This window comes from Thermobia domestica, chromosome 11, assembly GCF_964235325.1.
Source record: "Thermobia domestica chromosome 11, izTheDome1.hap1.1, whole genome shotgun sequence".
In the NCBI taxonomy this organism is placed as follows: Eukaryota; Metazoa; Arthropoda; class Insecta; order Zygentoma; family Lepismatidae; genus Thermobia; species Thermobia domestica.
The window spans coordinates 268,058,497-268,080,646 of NC_137464.1; the positions used below are offsets into that span (position 1 = coordinate 268,058,497).

The 22,150-nt window shown below is 35.2% G+C and overlaps 1 protein-coding gene across 4 annotated transcripts in view; it reads right to left on the reverse strand.

The window, feature by feature from the left end:
- Positions 1-22,150, reverse strand: part of LOC145665074 (uncharacterized) — a 128,617-nt gene that overhangs the window by 25,891 nt on the left and 80,576 nt on the right. For all 4 annotated transcript variants that reach the window (XM_081732338.1, XM_081732337.1, XM_081732339.1 and 1 more), the window contains 2 exons: positions 15,335-15,510; positions 1,905-2,141 (listed from right to left, as the gene is read on the reverse strand). In XM_081732338.1, the coding sequence (XP_081588464.1) occupies positions 1,905-2,141; positions 15,335-15,454 (357 nt within the window). In that variant the 5' untranslated portion in view covers positions 15,455-15,510. The remainder of the gene's footprint in view (positions 1-1,904; positions 2,142-15,334; positions 15,511-22,150) is intronic.

The following is a 22,150-nucleotide window of genomic DNA, read 5'->3' on the forward strand; positions in this document are numbered from 1 at the left end:
AAAAGATAATTCAGATATATGCTAGAATCATTAAAACATTTTTCGCTACTATTTAGTATCGGATTTATATACTTTACCATTTGTTACCTCTTTACCTTTTAATATTACTGTAAAAATCTGCGCCTCATGATCTGAGAATCCACTGTTAAGGACTTGAGCATTACAGGTAAGACGATCTATATTGTGTAGAATTTGATTTATTGCACTGTTTTTCTTTTTAGAGAACCTGGTTACCCGGGTGTAGCCAATGGGAGGTCATCGGAGCCAGCCCCTTCCAAATGATTTCCTGCCTCCCCCCAAATCACCAGGTTTTAAAACATAATCGTAAGATTACGTTGCTTGAGTCATTTAGAAATGACAAAGTTTACATATAATTATTTTACGGTAAACTATTTACCGATTCTTATCGATCGAAAAATAGTATAGACTATTGCATAGTATCTCTTCCATGTAAAGAATGACCAAATACATAGCTTGCTACCAGATCTGCTAGAATCGATTGATCTAGTGCTCCTGTGCGAATCATGTCCAAATTGGATGGAAAAAGTTTAGATAATGGAACTATATTATTACACACCATTTATGTTTTGTGTGTGTGTAATTCTTCTTTAGACTTGTGTCAATATAAACTACATAATAAACAAATGGACTTTGAAAAATACCTCTTTTTGTGACAGCAGATCACACAATTTACTGTGATTTATATTTGACAGTTTGAAGACAAAGTTTTTAACAAGGTACTATAAACACTGCCATAAAACAATGCTACTAAACTAATTTGTAAAGACATTATATTTTTTATATGCTGTAACTAGTGTTTTAAAAACATTTTTTATCAGATGGAAAATTTGGTAAAAACAACCCTTTTATTGTTTTCAGTTTGGTTGATTTGCTTTTTTTTTTTTTTTTTTTTTTTTTTTTGCTACTTAAATGTAAAAGAGAAAGTGAGATATAGCTGTTAAAATAACTGCGATGTTTTTTAGTCACGAACAATAAATAAATATTTTTGTCAAGGAATCAAAGAAATTAAGTGAAATTTCAAAGAAAATCAGTCTTACGTACATAGGGTCTGTGTACAATGGCGTAAATTGAAATAGTTTTGCAGAAAGGTATAACGTTTGGTACGAGGCAGTAGTTCTTAGTTAGGCTTAAGCATAACACAAACTACCTGATAATAATAGGATGGCGAAAGAGAAAAAAGCTTAAAAAATAGTGTTTTTAGATTTTCGGAAGGAAAACAAAAATTTTCATGTTTTTTAGGCCTCAAAATCACTAGCTGTAACACATTTCTTTTGGCTTTGTACATTGTAGCTGCCTCCCCTTATTAACAACGGGACCCTCCTAGACAAACCTGTTGGCCAACGGCGCCGATTTCTCTGTAACTTTGTGGGGACATTCATTAAAAAATACATATACCAATATAACATACATATAAAAACACATATTCATAAAAATACATGGGGGTCCACATGAGTTTTGGGGGGGCCCCGGCCCCCCAGGATCGGAGACCTTGCTGCTGGCTACATTTTTGAATGGTTGGCTCTCTGACTGCTGCAGTTAAATTGCATGCTTGCATCAGAATCACCAGTTGGTCATTTCTTGTCGTGAAGCGTTTAAATCTAATTGATTTTCTGTGTTATGATTCTCAATATCCTGAACGAACACAAGTGTGCTGCTATAGGCACACATTCTAAGTTAATAGAATGTTTTTCAATTGTCATGCATTTTAAGATTATCTTATCTATAATTCTTCAATTCATTAAAATAGCTTTTTATCTCATTTTTAATGAACTTTAACCCATTAATGAAAACGTTTTAATGAATGAATAATAGTATAATGAATGTTTAATTGCCTTGTTCACATCTATATGAAAAGTTATGGACGCTCCTATCATATTCCTTACCAACGAAACAAACGATGCATCTCTCGTCAGCTGTTTTATTATATTAAGAAGCTGATCTATCCTGTTCTCGTAGTTCGCTTTCAGTCTCTGAATCTCCACTGTTTTAGATTCAGGGAAGCGTTCCATTCTCCTGAACTCTCGCTCCAACGAAGTCTGTTTGGTCTCTGAAGATGGTGTGTCACTCACAAACGATGTCTCAGTGTAACAGGGACTCCACCCGCTTTCTGACATCTCTTGCTGCAAATGGAAAGCCACTTCGCTAATTCAAAATGCAAATTCTCTACTATCTTTATTTCAACACATATAATACTAATACTAATACTAATAATAATAATAAAAATATACGAGGCGCATCGAGAAAGTAGGTTTTCCACGCGTAGCTAGGAAACGATATGCAGGCACGTAGCCAAGGGGTGGGTCCGGGGGGTCCGGACCCCCCCCTTCGAGACCAGAAATAAAAAAATTAAGGAAGAACGAAACAAAGAGAAACAAGAAATAGGAAGAATGAGCGTTAAAAATAAAATATAAAAATAAAACATAAAGATAAAAAAGATAAAAATAAAAATAATTTTTAGTCATCGCATCCTTGCAGTATCAAACATGTTATTTCAGGAAAGATTTTCTACTGTTCCTTTAACTTGTTATTTGAACAGACAGTAAATGACGGAATAATAAAACAAAAAAGTTATGTGGAAAGCAAGTCCTGTTAACATTTGATTCAACAGAGAAAGGAACGCAGATATTACAAAATATTTTACAAGACATTATTTTTACGTACATTATTTTACAAGGATACGTACTTTTTGTAAATAGTTGAGATCATAATGAAAGGAAAATTGTTATATTTGGATGGACAAAAGAAGGAACGTAGATATTGTAATTTTTTTAAAAATATTTTTTTAAATATTCTTTTATTCGAGATTCTTCATAGTTTGTTACTAAAATACTTACTAACATGCATGGGCGCCGATCCTGGGGGGCCGAGGGGGCCCGTGCCCCCAAAGGTCATGTGGGCCCCCTTGTTGTATTTATGAATATACAATATATTGACATAATTTGAATGCAATTTGTCTTAAAATCCTCATATATGCCTTCTGCATCTGAATGGAGCACCCCCAAATTTACAGAGAAATCGGCGCCCTTACTAACATATCATAATTTTAAAGTCTTAACATGCCAATATATCTTGCTAGTAAAATTTTTAAATTGGTCAGCCTCTGGTGTGATAACCACAATATTTCATATCATACTCCCCCCCCCCCCCATCACGAAATCCTGACTAAACGAACCAATATATGTTACTAGTAAATTAGTTTAGAATAATCGAACTCTGGTGTGGTAAACACAGTATTTCATGTCTCGGACCCCCCCTATTACGAAATCCTGGCTACGTGCCTGCGATATGTTGCGCGAAGCGACTGCGTGTACATGAGAGAGTAAGGTCCTAGCATGCACTGGCGGAACTTCCCTAGTGCTCTCAGTAGCGTCGTGGCAGTGGTTGAAGATGGACGTTCCTATTCCAGCTCCGGACGCGTGTGAAGTGCAAGCAGTGATAGTTTCTGAATGCACAGGGCATAGCACCAATCGAAATCCATCGTTAGGTGTGCCAGGGTCATGGGCCTAACGGCATCAGCAAGCAGTTCCTGCAGATTTTCCGCTCCTTATTGCACCACTGTCACGGAGTGCCTGTTGATCAAGAAGGTTTGTGTTGAAACAACTGACCCTAGAGCACAAAGCAAGGTGCACAGGGCCAGCATTGACATTTTTGCAACGATACAGCTGCCGATGGATTTCAATCGGTGCTATACCGTGTGCATTCAAAAACTTTATCACTGCTCGCACTTCACACGCGGTTGGTGCTGGAATAGGAACGCCAATCTTCAATCACTGCCACGACACTACGGAGAGAATTAGGGAAGTTCTGCTGGCGCATGCGCCATGTTAGGACCTTACTCTCTCACGTACACGCAGTCGCTTCGCGCAACATACGGTTTCTTAGCTATGGGACGCGTGGGAAACTTACTTTCTGGATGCGCCTCGTAATAATAATAATAATAATAATAATAATAATAATAATAATAATAATAATAATAATAATAATAGGGAAAATAATTTGTTTAATCCATTCCTTCATTTTTATTCCTCTCCTCATATACAACGTCGACAAATCAGAATACAATAAAATAGACGAGTGAATATTAGACTAAATCAAAGGAACACTACTGGACATTAAAAGTGCAATGCAAGAAACGCATCGAACTTTATAGTATGCGATTCACCGGCCCCTCGTGTCTTATAATCAAAGCGGATCTTTGACCAGACAATTGTACATCGATGACGTAGTGGCTCCTTCACACCAGAACCTGAATCGACCACTTTCAGAAAGCATAACACCTTACCTACCGCACATCTTACACTTCCTGATTGGATACGGTTCTAGTTTTTCCTTGCTTCCTTGGCTGCCGAGGTCACCTGACCACTCGCCGGTTGAACACGTCTGGTTTATGAATGCACAGCAACTATGTACCAAATATAATCGCCATCCACAGTTGAGCTTCGGCAACGTGTCCCAGAACATGGCGGCCATACCACTGCCGGCTACAATCTGTTAGTCCCTTCCCATTTTCCTTTCGTAGCATGGGGTTATGCGTGTAATGTACCATTACAGTTGAGAGTAATGGCAACTTTTTTTTACTCACCCTGTACCTAGTAAATTTTTAAAAATTTGATTTCGGTTTAATTACACGATTTATTTATCCTCTTTACTTCAAATGAATGTAATGAATCGAAAGGTCTCATTAGGAATCATATTTTCACTGAATAACATATTTATTTATATTTTGATTAATTGTAAATCCCATTTTCGCATATACAAGTTGAATAGTTACAAGGTTTACCATCCTGACGTCATACCGAAATATAGTTCCGCCATTGGATATAAATTTTCTTAACTTCAGACCGATGTAAAATTTTGCCAGGTAATTAAACCTTCCCTCACCCCCTCTCACTAGTCCATAGTCACTTTCAGATCCGGTTATATCTGGATTTCACCAAATTCTATTTGCTGTGTAATTTCCGCGGCTGAAAGATTTCGCCCTGATTGGAGGAATCCTCCTATCCCTGTCGTTTTCGGCGCAATGTTATCAATCTTACCGAAAACATCTCAGTAGGCGCAGCTTGTGATTTTTCCTGCCACATATTTTCTGGGAAGGGCTTGGATTTCGAGTGAAAAACAAGGTAAAAGTTAGATTACATTTTATAATAAACGCTATATGATTATATAGGAGCCTGTAAACCTACACTCTCGTTAAATGAACTGTAAAACCAAGGAGAAATAGGATCCAGTTCATCAGACGCCATATTGCTCGTCATCCGATCAAACTTGTAGACAGTTTAGTTTCAGTACGAAATCGTCCAGAAGGCCAGTTCTGTAGTTATAAATTTGTTTGGTGACAGTAACAGCGAATTCAGTTTTAGTGGAAGTTAGGGATTAGGTGAAATACGACCTGGTTGAGTACATATACTATAGTGTATGCTGTGAATGTGATTTTTTTTCAGTAATTGCATGTACATGGTAGGTTTCATAGATGTAATACTAATCATCATAATGATAGCTTAATCTAACTAAAAGGGCTCCTATTCACTTTCCGAATTGAACCATCTCTAGCAGGGGAATGGGTTAGATAATATTCGTGATTAGGGTCTTTTCCCCTCTCAGGGGAAAGGTCCCTCAATAAATCTTGTTAAGGTGCCCCGAGGGCTTCAAACTCTAGTAAACACGTTTTAAATAATTGGTCAGGTCAATTGGACCTAGGGTTAACCTTCTCATTTTGTCCCCCTAAAAGGTCAATAGAGCTAACTTCATATACCGACAAGGAGTAATGTGTTTGAGGGTACTTGCCTTTAATATGCATGTAATTAAATGGTGCTTGTTTAGTTAGCAGTCTTATGTGTAGTATTCATAGTGGTGTATGTAGTTAGTAGTTCTGTGTGAATGCGTGATTTTTACTGTGAGGACAGTGTTTACCATGCGTTAATTTAGTACCATTTGTCTAACTTGAAATACACCAAACAAGAGTAAATATTAGAGTTCTGATTAATAAGTGTAAGGGTATATTTTAGTACACGGTAAATATTTCTTTACTGCAGCGCCATCGTGTCCGTTTTCGGTAATCAATTGTTTTTTGACATTACGTCATTGCATGAGTTAGCAATCTGGGTTGTTTGATTTTGGCCCCTTATTCTTAAATTACATCCCGTGGACATGGTTTTCGGTTCATATGAGTGTACGTTTCGATGAAATAGCATGAGACCTTATAGTATTGAAAATTACAGTTCGTTACCTCAATTAGAAACTTAAATATCCGCCGAAATCAAGAATACATGTTTTCTTAATAGAAGTAAGCCTACATGATGTTACTCTTTGTTTCGAAATGCAATATTAAATTCTCTTTTCCCGTTGCTGTAGAGAGATTCCATTGTTGCTTTAGTTCTATCAGCAAATCAGAAATAAAATAATCGTTGACAATTTAACTTTCAGTGAATACACGTGATTTTTTTTCAAAACTGCGAAGTAAATATAATTCTGGTGATTCGGAACAAAGAGTCCGTGGTTTGATGGATGTTGTCGTGTAGTAGTTTAAGCGTGACGGATTGTGATAATTATAGATTTATTAGTGCATAATGTAATATATGTATGGCCTGCGTGCAAATGTATGTAATAGGGTGTCCGTAAAATATTACTTCGCGTGAAAATGAGTAAATAATGAATAAATGTGATGATATAGTAATAATACGATTATGATATAAAATATGAATGAGATGATAGGACATCTGTACTTAAATGGATAGGCCCAGTGTATATTATGTATTGAGAATATGAATATGTTTACTGAAAATCTCTCTCGTTTTGACTTCTACACTGATACATTCATCCAACCGAGTTTGCTATTGGATAGTAATGTGTAGTTGGGAATTATGTTACTTCGCATTTAAATATCTCATATTAACAGCTCCGGTTCTTAAGAATTTCAACAGATAGGGTAGCATCATGTAGGAATTATCTTTGAAGGTTTACGGAAATGATAATTAAGAAAAATAACTGCTATATCCTGTGATCATCGGAAAGTACAGGTTTGGTCCTTTGTACCTTTAACATTCATTGACTCTCCGAGATTTTTTCTACGTTGCTTACATTATTTACCGTACCGTGTTCATATAGCTAATAAATCGGATGGGGCTATCCAATTAAATCAACCGCTACTAAATTAATATCTAGGTCCATTGTGTACCCGGACGTCGACCCCTAGTCCTCTTAAGTATTTTCGTTTCTTTTCTTAGTTTAATTAGATGATGGAAATTAACGACGTCCCAGACCTTGGCATGTCTGCGCAGGGTAGCCATCAGTGATGTTTGGCCACTGAAATCACCGATCCAAAATTCAATTTATTTTAAAATTTTTTCTGGCAAATTACTAGTTAGGGATATCTTAGCTATTATTTACTCTAGTTTCTTTACTGTCCTTGAACCTTCTTAGTTCTTCGAATATTTTTTCTTACTTAGAGATTTCAAAATTGGGGACGCAGTTACCTGGTCCCTTCCCCCTCTCCTTTTATCCTGCTGGTCTGGGTCGGATACGGGGCTTAGATTTCAATCTTACCAGCAAACTCTTGTGGGATTCGGATCTGATGGACACAGACTTGCATCCTTGGCAGCAGGACGCTCCCTAGGTTACGTATTTGAGTGAGCCAACCCCTTTTCGGCATGTAAGAATATTTTTGGCTGTGAGTTGTTATATATTTAAATTTGATCACTCGTCTGTGTAGTGAGTAGTACCTCAATTTTCCACCTTTCGTTGGCGCCATTTCCTCTATCTTGTCTCTTTCTTCCCTCTTACCTCAAGATTTTTTTGAACCTCCCCCCCCGGTTCTGAAACTCATGAAAGCATGCAATGTTCATATCACTTATTTCGATCGTATGTACTAACTGAGACATTGAGGGATACAATTCGTGGAGGTATTTCAGAACAGCTTACTACCGTTTTTCACGATACTCAACCCACCATGGGAGGGACTGACGAGAGGGTACACTACGATTTCAGATTCCCAGAAACTTGATTATTGTTCATCGATCGTACAAACTATACCCATTGATTACTGACTTCTGGTTTCTTTCTATTGATTGATTATATGGTGTGTATGTACTAGTAGTTTGGGCCCACTAATTTCAAATAATCTTGATTTTTTTCTTTATCTGTATATACGTTTACATATATATGCTTACATAGTTTGAAAAGTTACGTGCCTGTTCTATTTGTTGTATTTCCACCTCTTGTGTCAACTTATTAAATAACATCAACCATTTCTCTATACGCGGATCTTAGTAAATTGAATTATTATTGATTATCGAGTTTATATATACAGTTCAATGTTGCAACCTTATTAAAAGAAAAAGAAATTTTGTTAGTCAGGGTTTTTGTTTTGTTTTGAGCCAAGAAAATGTGAATACTTATTAAATATGAAAAGGTTATGTAGAAAATTAAGTGTCGACGAAATACTAAGATTGATATTAGAGTAAAATTTATTAAAATATATATGAGCGAATATGTATGTAAAAGGCTCGGTATTTACCCTGGTTGTTTTAGGTTGCCATAGATTTTTGAAACTCGATATTGACCAACTATTTGTGATTGTAGAGTATTACCGCGTAACTTGTAATAAATAACACCTTACGAATTTGTGACTATTAAATTTTTTAATACTATGTTAAATGTTGCATGTAAATAGAACAAGTAACAGTTCGTAAAAAATAACCCTAATCCGTATGTAAAGTTATTTTTGTGAAACCATAATGAAGTCAGTGAATTATGAAACAGTGTGCCCCAAATCCTTCCCCTACGCCTGGAAACAATTATTTGTCATTCGCCAGTTCAGTGACTCGAATCTCTTGACTCCACGATATAAACCAGAAATAAAATTCAGTGATCTTAATTTGAACTAAATTTGATTAATAATTTCGTAATGTAAATACAGGACCTAGGATGGGTCCAGAGACCTAGCTCCATTGAGATATCGTATAGTAGAATGGAAATATGTTCCCAATGCTTGGGATTGGATTCGATATTTTAAATCTTGATAAATTTTGAATTTTCATACCAAGTGCGTGAAGTGACGAAATGAAAAATATATATAATGTGAAGCAACTATCTCTGTCTGTAGTTAAGACAAACGACTAACCACTCTCATGGACGCCAATCATAGTGCATAAAGAAAGTTGATAAAGGAGTTATTATCGACGTGAGAAAGGGACTCATAAAATTGTCGAAATTTCTCCTCTTGGGACAGAGACTCAATAAAAATGCTACCAAAGTGCTTTTTTTTTTTAAAAAAAATTATTAACCAATTATATATATATTTTCTCTTTCCTCTTTCACATTGATATGCATTAGTTCGTACTGAATCTTAAATTTGTGCAATGATAACCTTTGTTTTTTTCTTCCTTTTTTTGTTTGTCGATTTTTTTTACGTAATCCAACTTTTAATGTATCTACAAAGAGAAATGTGTTATTCGATATTGGAAAGTAACAAATTTCTGTGCATGCCTATAAATCATGTTATTACTATTATTATTTTCTTTTCATGTATCGGAATTTCTCCTGTGCTGTCAAATTAAGTTTTTTTTGGAATGTAATAAATGTCTATAGAAATGTAGTTAGGTTAGTTTAATTCAACTAAATGCAACCTGAAGTATACATTGTCCTGTATGAATGTGTGTGTGAGCGAAATGTAGGTGTAGTATTGAGTGCACCAATTCTTTTAACATATATGTGTGACTTACTGTAATTAATGGTAGTTAACAATTAAAGTCATTGAGAAGTCAATACTAACTCAATTTAAGTTGGCTCTATAAAGGAAGCAAAAAGGACGGAAATAGCCTGAACGAATGATCATCATGGGAGAGCTTTGAAAGTCAAAATCTTCGACAAATATGTGTGTTGCTTTGATTTTTTTTTGTTCTTCTCTTTGGTCACTTCTAACATGCCGTTAACATCATCATTTATACTTCAAGTGCTGGATACTAGTCAAGAACTTTCGGAAATATTGAATAAACTGTTAAATTAAACTTTCTCATCTATCTCAGAGCTAGATCGGGATAATTCGGTAGTTGGGGTTAAATGGATCTAGGTCTGGGGGGTATGGGTTAACGTGTGTCTACCTTTGGTCACCTTAATAGCAAATACTCACCCAATAGCTCTTGGAAATAATCCCAATTCGATAATTATTCACTTTCCTTTACCATATTTCTCAAAAATATCCAGTAACAGTATCCCTCTTTTCTCCCCGTCTTACTTTCTCTCTTTTCTCTCCTCCTATCCTATCTTCCTTTTCCTTTCTTCATCTTCTTCTTCTCCTATTCTGAATAAAACTGAAAAAGGGGTCGTGACTGGGAATTCTATGTATAATAATCACGGTCATGTATTTATTTTATTTTATTTTATTTTCTTCAGAAGTCCGATATAAAAGTTTTCTCATTTCGATCAAACCTAGTATGTTCGAAATTAAGAAATGGATAATATATTCCTATATAATTAGACATAAGCCGATAGCTTCATGAATATCCCCATCAGGGGTGAAGGGTTTCCACACACGACTTATTCCATGCATCTCTTTTGTTACGGAGCTTTCTTTTTCCTTTCTCTTTCTGCTCTTTTTTCCCTTTTCATGCGTCCCGGAAATAGTTGACCTTTTGGTCGTTGTAGTGCCACCGCGCTGCAGTAAACAGAAGGACAGACTAGCTATTGGTACAGTCACCAGTAGAAGTTATCTCCCCTCTGAGTGCTCTAATTCCATTACCTGGTCCTAGCTCGCGCCAGGTGCCCCTTGTGGTAGACAAACACCGTGTGCATTGATTTTCTCGGGATTCGCCTGTTTCCTCCTACTTTCTTCATTCCACCATTTCATTCATTTCTCATCATCACCGTCTCCTTTAATCTAGCCGTCGTAACCATGGGACGTAAAACTTAAAGATTTCATTTTTCCATTAATTGGTGTCCAGATCATTTGCAGTTTGTAAAATGCCTGAATAAATGCAACCCAATTTACATCAAACATTTCCTCAGAAGGACATCAATTGGTAGCACTGAGTCAGGTCTTTATGCAAGTAAAAATGTGAGTAGATGACACACGAAACTGTTCTCCATTCAAAGATAAATCTCCATGGTTCAGATGGTGTTGTCCGATGAACACTATATATTAATCTCAATATTGCTGTGAATGTGATGTATTATTTCATTATGTACTGTATTGTTCAGAGAAATACAATCACTGGAGAGGAGAAGATCTTGCTTGTCACACTGAGTATATATTGAAATTGAAATTGAAGCATTTGAAAAAATGGACGTTAGTGGAATCGAACTCTGTCTCCCAAATGGCACACGAATGGTGGAATCGAACTATGTCTTCATTGCGCTAACCACTAGCCTACAGCGTCACTTTACCTCACGCAAAGACTGTTAGGTACTTAAATTGTTTCATGTAAGACTATACATAAGATTTTAATGCTCGTATAAAGAGACGTTCCTCACGTGAGTGTCATAATGGCTTACTCGAGATTTCCTTCTTTAACTCAAAAACAAGTTATTTAGACCTTCCTCAATGAGGAAAATATCATGAAACGTTCCTTAAGTTGAGGCTACCTCATAGTTCTTAACGATGGTCCCGATTTACATCACAATTGTTCCTCACCTTAACTTCTAATTTCCAAAGAAGAAAAGATGGCAGACATTATTTTAGCCCTTTTTGAATTCTATGAACACATGTAGAAATAGAAAGTTCTCTGTTTATCTTCCGTAACTTTTAGTTTATTTCCTTAGCTTTATATAAAGAATTTGTGGCATAGTGGTAAAGCCCGGGTACGAATCCTTGTCATAAAAATTAGTTTTCTTTATTGGAATATATTGTTTATGTAATTGGTATTGTAATTATGTTATTCCTTTATTATTATTATTATTAATAGTAGTAGTATTGAAATTAATGATAATTTATATTGTATTGTATTAAAAATAAATTATTCCACCAAAAATATTTCATGTATAAAATTGCTCAGTCTCGCTCCTCCTTTGCTCTTAAAAAGTTATTTCATATAGAGCTAAGTCTATTCCTCCTATACGAACTCTCTAATACTTTTATTCTAAGAACAGTACGAGTCTACATCCTAGGGTAAGAACATTTCATGACTTGGCTGTTACGGAACACTGAAGTTATTAAGTCTTACGATCTTGTGTGAATTTATGTCCATTATATCAATAGACAGTCCTATACCTGCATTCATTCTCACTTCTTATATACATAGATAATAGTTAATGAATAAATGGCGAAATTCCACACCATTACAATATATTGCACTGGATTACCAAAATACATCACAATATCTAAAGTCGAAATCTATTTATAATATACATAGTAAATTTTGATTTCGCTGTCTAATTGTTTCCGAGTGTTTTCCTGGTATAGTAGACTTCCAATAATCCGACATGTTCGGGACTTGGCCAATGTCGGATTGTTGGACAGTCACGTTAAATCGTGGACTGAATACAGCTATAACATGATGTTTGGCGGCAAATATTTTTACCACAAACAATAAGATAATTACTTCAAAGTCAAATACAATCAAATCTTAATTTTAATTCTACATTTTAGAGAATACAAACTGGACAGAATTACTGTATTGTTTTAGGTCTGCATTAAAAGAAAAGAACTCCACCATACTGGTCCCGGACTATCCTGGCATTCCTGACTGTTAGATACCGGACTAACGGAAGTCTACTGTATCCTTAGGTTCGTCCCCCACTTCCCTATCATCATGCTCACAGTGTGTGTAATTAAATGAGTGCGTTATGGTTGTAATAGCAAAGACTTGCATCATTAAAATGCAGTCAAATCTCAGCCGATGGGACATGTCCTTTATCCTAGAATATTTTCTTCTTTTTTCTATTGCTTCCGATAATAACCTATTATATCCACAATTGGATACGCACTTAAGCGACATTTTTTCCAATTGTCCATACGTGTATTATTTATTTTTCAAAACTTTACCAATCATTTCTTACACGAAGTATGAAAAGAACGAGAGGGGAAGTATTTTGTGATGTGTAGATATACAAAACAGTGCAAATAAAGCATTTATTGTAACGTTTATTTTTTTCAACACTCGTTAACGCGAGAATTGGAAAGATCTACAGTCCAATTGACGCGAGAATTAGAAAGATCCAAAAGTAGGATTGCCATACGTCCGTATTTTGTAGGGACTGTTTGTATTTTTGGGTCGGTATCCGTCTCCGTATCGTACCTCGATGAAACAGGAAAATGTCCGTATTTGACAGTTTCTGGAGCTGCCGAAAATTTCCGAGTCAGGAGTAGCTAAAATCTCGGACGAAAAGAATTGTTTTCATCAAAGGGTATAAAACTTATATTTCAGTTACTATTAGTAAAGTAGGTTATGTTCTTACAAATAGTCTTGTTTTTCGTTCCAGGGTTCTTTTGGTTAGATTTAATATACGTAATTTAATTGCATGATTTATTATATTTGTGTTAATGAAAAAATATAAAACATGTTAGTTTCTAATAGTGTTTTAAATATTACAGTAAAAATGTGTGATAACCTAAAAAGCTGATTTTTAGGTAAGAAATTTCAAAGTATTTGTTCTGTATTTGGGCACCGTATCTTTGATGGGTCGTCATTTTAAGGTTTGTTCGTATTTTAGATCAAAAAATTATGGCAACTCTATATATAAGACTTAGTGTTAAAAGTAGTCAAATCTTATAAAGCACTTTACATACATTCACTTATAGTTAATGCATTTATTTAAGAATTATAACTGAAAAAACATCATAAAAATGTATAATGAACATTATGTATATATAACGAAGGCTTTAGATACATGGTGTTTATAGTAATCAGTGACAAATTACTTACTGTACTCTACCGCGACATAAACAAACAGGCACTGAAAATGAATCAGCGGCCATTGCTACGTATCAGTGCATAGAAGGAAGCACTCTTTACGTAGGTATTAGTGCTTGGCAGAAGCTACCTTTGGTAGTACTTAAAAATATTTAACCGTGTATGGGATGGTATCCTGTGACAGGTAGTAACATTCATCACAAAAAGCCAGAAGTAACTGTTGTCTGTGGGGCCTTTTGTGGAGATAGGTGTAAGAGGTGCCAAACATTTTCTATAGGATTTATTTCTGGGAGTTGTCCGAGCCATGGCAGAGTTTCAAATCCATTTAGCCTCTTCCAGCGGATGTTGAGCTTTACCCTATGACATGATCACCCGTCATCCATAAATTGCGTGGCGTTCCTTGACAATTTCGCCAGTTTCAAAGCGTACTAATCTATCTTCGAATACCTCGATGCATTTCGCAGCATTGATGTGTTCATCGCCAAAATTGAGGTTACAACCACCCGCTTTTCAAATTCATTCAACACCGTGACATTTATACCACCATATTTCGCCTAGTGTCTTGGTCTATGAATCACTTTCCGAAAAATGACAAAATTGGAAAAGGCATGTCTGAGAAAGTGTTATTGCTTGAGAAATGATAAATGAATGAAGGTAAATGGTATTATTATGAGGGAATATAAATCTCAATTTCATGGAATATGTTCATCTATCCTGCGCATTTTCTATTTTGTCCTATTATATCAATATGCAAAGATTTACTAATAAATCTCATTAGAAGAAACACAAACCATTTTATTTAACATAATTTTTTACTACATATTGAATCTGAGATTCCTAATTCAAAGTTAAAGATATTTCAAGATTGATAGTATCAATGAACAAACTCCATGGCTCTGGATAAGCAGAGAAACAAATAAAACACAGTTCTGACCAGAGCAGAATGAAATATATTAAAAACTATACTTACAATGTGTTACAGTTTCAAGGACCTAACGTCCTCTTCATAGTGTGTCAGAGTAACGTCAGAGTCTGATGAAGAGGACGTTAGGTCCTTGAAACTGTAACACATTGTAAGTATAGTTTTTAATATATTTCATTCTGCTCTGGTCAAAACTGTGTTTTATTAGTTATAGTATCAATGTTATGTCATTTGATACACTTCGTTCTGGGCTCCATATTTCCCAACAGACCTGTGAAAATCTTCAAACAGGTATCAGTTTACACATGAACAATTTTGGGTTTAATTTTACTTAAAAACTCTTGATATTATGATAGAAAATGTCTTCAACCTGAGAGTATATATCCACAACAAGCATGCTTACGACAGGGTTGATTGTAGATATCCTCGAGAAAATTGTGTTGAAGTATCGGATATATATAAATTCAATAGACGGAGGGGAGTTGTTACATAAGAACTCTGTACGCATAAAACAATGAATACATTTAATATTTAAAAAAAAAGTTACCGTGAGCTGTGAACGGTGGAGCGGGGGTAGAGGTCCCTCGCAGGGAGGAAGATGAAAAGGAAACTTCAAAATGCCATTCTCCACCTGCTTCTTCAGCTCTGACAAATAGATGTTCCTCATCCTCCAATCTCCGTACGTGATCAGCTTATTCAGCCAAAGTCTGCACAAACGAGCGTCTGGAAACAAACAACAAGCATATCAGTTTCGTAGAAATAACGGTCGCAAGAAGTTGAATATACGCATAATCAAAAAGATTATTATTATTATTATTATTATTATTATTATTATTATTATTATTATTATTATTATTATTATTATTATCATCTAAGATAGGTCTACTTATAGGATATATCTAAGTGACATATTAGACTGAATATAATTGATGACAAGTTAGTTTCTTTTTACAATGAGAAACTACAGATAGACTTCCAGATTATGTGAATTCAATACTCAAACTTCAAGTACCGGTAGTACATCCTTAACTATTGATTGCAATAGAGGAATAAGATCAAAGATAGATTCTGTTCCTCAGATGCTGACTCCATAACAATAATACATTACTCGATATTTCTGATTGTTTTTGCTGTATGGAGATTAATATGGAAACTGGAAATGGTAATTGACGTCTGACTTCCAGCTGCCATAGGAAGATAAAATCAGAGTTGAAGCATATGTTGTTACTGAATCCATCGTGAATCCAAAACTGCTTGTTGCTAACTATTTCCGTTTTATCCATTAGGCGATCAGTGTTGTAATCGAATAAGCTTACATTTTCATCACTTTCGGCCTCAACAAATAGATACAACTCGATGTGGCGTGCCCAATCTATGTCAGAAACAGTTTTAAAAATAATCCATTAACGTTTCTGTTCTTTGGAAATCAATAATGGAACCAGAAGTACTAGTAAGTTTCAGGTACTTCCGCCTTTGATCGTCATATGTTACCTTGAGACACTGAATACTTTGCTGAAACTGCTGTTCGCTATCTGTTACCGTTTTCGTTCTGTGGCGATAAACGTCGAAACAGGAACCACTTTCGGCTTGAATAGTGTTAAAAGAGAAAGTGCCATCTGTTTTTGGGACGTTGAAGTAATTGCAAAATACATATAGGTATATCTCTTGCCATTTTTGCTGTAATACCTGTCAACAGACGGACGGACGGACAAAGTCATTCTCTAAGACTTCCATCGCGTATGCTAAGCATACACTGAGAAAAAAATGTAGGTGGCATACTTAAAAACGTAGGTTACATTCGTAATTCCTGTAGTTTCTGGACTTAACGTACAACCGTATATAGGCTAACATCCTGCAGCAAACGTATAGCTGGAAAAGTATGTATTATACGTACTGTCTGCATAAGTGCAATGACGTCATTCGTATGACGTCATCTGCAGTAACAAGTATATACGGAGGTAATATCTAGCTTTGTGACGTCAGGGTCGTATGTAGCATGTGGGTTAATAATGACGACACTCACTGACTATCAGGACGGAGCATGATTTCAAGAAGTATGCAATATACGTTCTGTACGTATGTTTCTTGCGTTCAACCCCGAGACAGCATCTATATTGTACTTGTGCACCATACGTACGACTAGATACAGTATACGTATTGTACGTATGTATTATACAGATTTTCCTTATGTCGCACACAGCTTGTCCAGATACAGCATACAGAATATCCGTATGCACCATACAGAGTGCATATATGTAGCTTACAGACTGTCTGCATGCAGCGTATAGATTATACGTATGTCGCGTACAGGTTGGCCATATGTAATGTATATATTGGATGTATGTAGCTTATAGATTGTCCATATGAAATATACGGATTTTACCTGTATCGCATACGTATTGCCTTGTTGTAATATATGGATTGGACATATTCAGGATCTAGATTGTACGTATAGTGCACCATTATTGAAGTGCTGCAACATACTGAGAAATGCATGATACATTCTTACTGTAATGTTGTCACATATTGTTTTTCTCTGTATGGAAACAAAAATAGCTTAAAATATGGTTGATCTCCATTGTGCCAATAATAATAAAATTAACAATGCTGCACTTTTCAAATCTTAGTTTAGAGCAGTGAAACTGTCCAAAGAAATGTATTTACCTGCAGGGTGTTCTGTAAGTTTGGGCTGCTAATTCGTTGGAAAGCTACTGCAAAGCCAAGTGTTGAAAAGTGACACAAGCGTTAATTTTAAAATTATGGGCACAAAGAAGGTTAACCATATGTTAAACTATTTCCGTTTTCATACAGAGTAAATCAATATATGATATATTACTGTAAGAACTTATCATATGGTTTGCAGTTAGTTGCAGCACTTCAATAATAATGCAAAATGCACAGTCATATACAATCCTATATTCAAACTCAAACAAGATTTACGTATAATCATTTATTAAGCTGTTATCATCCATTGCTTGTACGATATAAAGATTATTTTACCTCATTCTTTTCCTTAATAGTATCTTCTTCTAAAATGCAGTTGTTACCACAAGAGGCCTGAATAGAATTTTCCAGAAATAACTTCTGTGTACATTTTAATTAACAGGTATGTTTTTTTTAATGTCGCAATAATTAAAAGTATGCTGACAGCCGAAAACGTGTTCGCTTACAAGATGATTCCTATTCAGTACTCGCCATTAAAAATGCAACACCAAGAAGGAGACTGGGTAGCTGCACCAAAGTTCCCAGGCAGATACCTAATAGTAAGTGCAGAATATTCTTAAACGTCCGCTGTATTCGCTGTGTGACAACGTGGTGACCGCGGAGGCGTTGTGCAGCCATCGACTAAACATATTTATTCTTCCCTGCTCTAGACATTCTGCAAATTTGATGCATCCTTCTTAGTGCAACATTTTAAGCAACGAGCAATTTAACAGTCTCATACATTGCTTAAAGAAAGAGCAATGATTCTCAGAATTACTCGGAAGATATATATACACAATAATTTAAAACGGTTATTTCAAACTTTGCAATTCAAAGCACGAAAAGAACTACAGATAAAGGAACATTGATTTTAGCCAAATAGTAATTAGTAAACTCAATCACACTCAGTACCATTAGTTGCTTGGTGTTATCCGTAAGTCAGAGATCACGGTATCTCATTTCGTGTAGATTTTTGCATTTGTTTAATGCTAAAAATGTATTTTATCGCTAATTGAACCCAGTACCATATATATACCGATAGGACCTACCTTAGTCACAAGGTGACATGAGTGATACACTAAACTATTCGATTAACACCTGCGGCCTTGTCAACACTAGATAAAGTTACAAAGTGATCAAGTAAATACGGAACATAGTCCATACAAAGTATAGCGATGTATGAAGTCTCCGTTTCATATGACTTGGATAAAGGATACATCAGAAATAGCAACAAAGAAATATATAATGTTTTCTCTGGATAATTTGGATTAGTCCAGAATTCGAACACGTATACGTTGGTAAGTCCAACTTTTTTTTCTTTCTTTCTTCGGATTCCCAATAAAACAACACCTTCGCTAGACATGTTCAGTATACACATTGCCTTACATACAGAACAATACATTAGTTATTAATGCATGTCTGAAATAATAGTGCTTCGTATAGAATTTTACTTCATCCAATCGTAATAGCACAAAGATAAAAAATATTGCGAGGGATAATATTCTTATTACAGAGAAAAAGAGTTGAAATGACTTAACACTAACAAACATTTTCTTTAAACAGAGATAATATTTTATTCTAATTTATGGGAGAAAAATAATTTGTAGTACAGTATCTTTATTAGGTTTATATATTCGTACAAAAGAATGTAAATACAATTGGGTCTGTCTTCAGAAAGGACGTACTTTTAGCCACAACCTACACTGCTTCTTTTCACTGTCTTCCAAGCAAAATCCTGGTTTTGTTTTGATGCACGAAATACCTGAAACAAAAATCAGAAAATATTTAAAATATTAAATTCAGTGTGCTTAACTTGGTTGTACTTAACAATACAAAGTATCTTAACATTTTTGAGATTAAATGGACAAAATCTATTCGGTCAGGTATGGACTTTTGGGTTGCACATTGAAAAACTAAAGTGTTTATTGATGCTGAACAACTCAAAATGTATTACTATTCAAAAGTAAGTGGGTACCCCAATGGTGTTTGGGGTACCATGGGGTACCTAATGTCTGTATTTTTTAGATATGTGGAAATGTATGTCTCTAAAATGTAAGGAACTGACATTTGTTTACCTAAAACCTCAACTCGGTAAGCCTTAGGGATATTGAGATATGGGAAAATAAAGAGCGACACCATAGAAGTGTGGAGTTTGCGTACTAGGTGGTGCACTTTCGGAAACGTAATTACGAGGGCTTACAACACCTCAAAAGTAGATTCAATTAAATACACTACACACGCGCCCTCATGGGGGTTTTCGGGTACCATGATATTCGCAGAACTCTCATTTCTAAATATTCTAAAATATGTCTTAATAACGTTTTAAAGAATGTTAGAGGTGTGTGTTTACCGAAACCACAAGTCGGTACGCCTAACAGTTACCGAAATATGGTGAAATAAAATGCGACACCATAGGTACGTGGAGCTTGCATATTAGACAGTACAATTTAGAAAATTAATTAAAATATGACTATCAAGATATTGTCAAATAAAGGGAGGATTCATATAGTTATGGGGTTTTCGTGTTAGGTGGTAAAATTTCCGAAACCGGTCATGGAAAGTTAATAAGCATCAGTAGCAATTTCATCTTACAATAATTAGGTATTTCCATGGAGTTTAAGAACATCATGGGGTCTAACAAGATTAAATTTTAAAAGCTTTGTAAAATATATTTTGACATTTGTAAAGAGTATTAGAAATATGTATTTACCTAAAACTTCCAGTTAGTACATCTAGCAGCTACAAAGACACCATACAATAAAAGCGTATTAGATCTTGAAATTTCAGAAAACAATTATTGATCCTAACAAAAGTTAAATAAGATGGTACTTATATGGGTTAAGTGAGTACCTCAGACTCGTCAGTACAATTTCGATCGAAAGATTAATTCAGCTCTAAATTTTCTTTGGACAATTCCAAGCGTTCATCGGGCTCTGAAATAAAGTGAACATTTTTTGTCAATATCTAATACAGCAAGCGAGATATAAGGAATTATGCATTTTAAGACGTCGTAAAAATAGAGACCCACATGGATTTGTACTTTTGAGTATTTGCTGTAAGAAGAAGAAATTTCAGAAAACAACCGTATATACCTTAATAGACAATTAAATGGGCGGGGGCACGGTGGCTTATGGTAGAGTGCTTACTTCTGGTGTATTGGGTTCTTGGTTCGATCCACGGTCAAGTCAGTTTGTAGTGCACATCGTATTCGTGGGTTTTCTCGGGGTACTCTCTTTCCTCCCACCTTTGCATTCCATCAATTCTGTCAACAATATTCACTTGCTTTAATCATAATCTCCCTGAGACTAAAATGCATAATCGTGGGTCGCTACACTGAAATATTTCCTTTTATTTAATTTTAAAATTAAATAGGGAGTTAAGTATGATCGTATCTCTACGGGTTAAGTGAATACTCCAACATTTTCTGCAAAAAAAGAATAGTTAAATACCCTATCACTAAGCTACTGTGTCCCCGCCCACTGAATTGTCTATTAAGGTATATACAGTAGTTTTCTGATTTTTTTTCTTATAGGAAAGACCCAAAAGTACAAATCCGTAAAGATCTCTATTTTTACGTCATAAAATATATAATTCCTTATATCTTGGTTACTATCTTAGATATTGACAGCGAATTTTCATTCTTTTGCACAGCTCGATGAACCCTTGGAATTGCCTGAAGAAAACCTAGGACTGAACTAATCTTTCGATCGAAATTGTACTGAGGTACTCATTTAACCCATAGAAGTACCATCTTATTTAATTTTGTTGCCACCAATAATTTTCCGAAATTTCAAGATCTCGAACGCTTTTATTTCACAGTGTTTCTCCAGATGTTAGATGTACCAGCTGGAAGTTTTGGGTAAACACATATTTCAAATACTGTTTACAAATGTCAGATTATATTTTCAAAAGCTTTTAAAATTTAATTTTGGTAGACTCCATGATGTTCTAACACTCCATGAAGATATCTAATTACTTTAAGATGAAAATGCTACTGGTGTTTATTAACTTTCCATGACCGATTTCGGAAATTTTAGCATCTAACACGAAAACCCCTTAACTGTGTTGGTCCTCCCTTTATTTGACAACATCTTGATAGCCGTTAGTCATATTTTAATTCAATTTCCGAATTGTACCGTCAAGTATGCAAGCCCCACATACCTATAGTTTATTTTCCCATACCTCGGTATCCATAAGGCTTATCGAGTTGCAGTTTTCAGTAAAAAAAATCAGTTCTTTACATTTTAGAGACATGTATTTCCATATATCTAAAACGCAGAAATTAAGTACCGCATTGGAACTCCATTGGAGTACTCACTTACTTTTGCATAGCAGGGTAAAAACGCCAGTGGTTCTCACTTTAAGGTTGAAAACATACTATTTTGTCTCTTCTCTGAGCATCGTGAATCTGTCGGAGCTGTACCATAGTTGGAAAGACTCACTGATCCTTCCTATAATGACCATGTAGTTAGAATTAAAAAAGAAGTAGCCGTTGGAGGAAAAACAATATTTTAAAATCCTTGCAGCAGTAGTCGTCACCTTAAAATCAAAATGTTCCAGTAGTAGTCAGGATTTTCTACCAGTGTTCGTCACTCAAATAACTTGACATAATTTATTCAAAAACGCACTGTGTATCAGTTTAGGGTTAAGAATACAATAT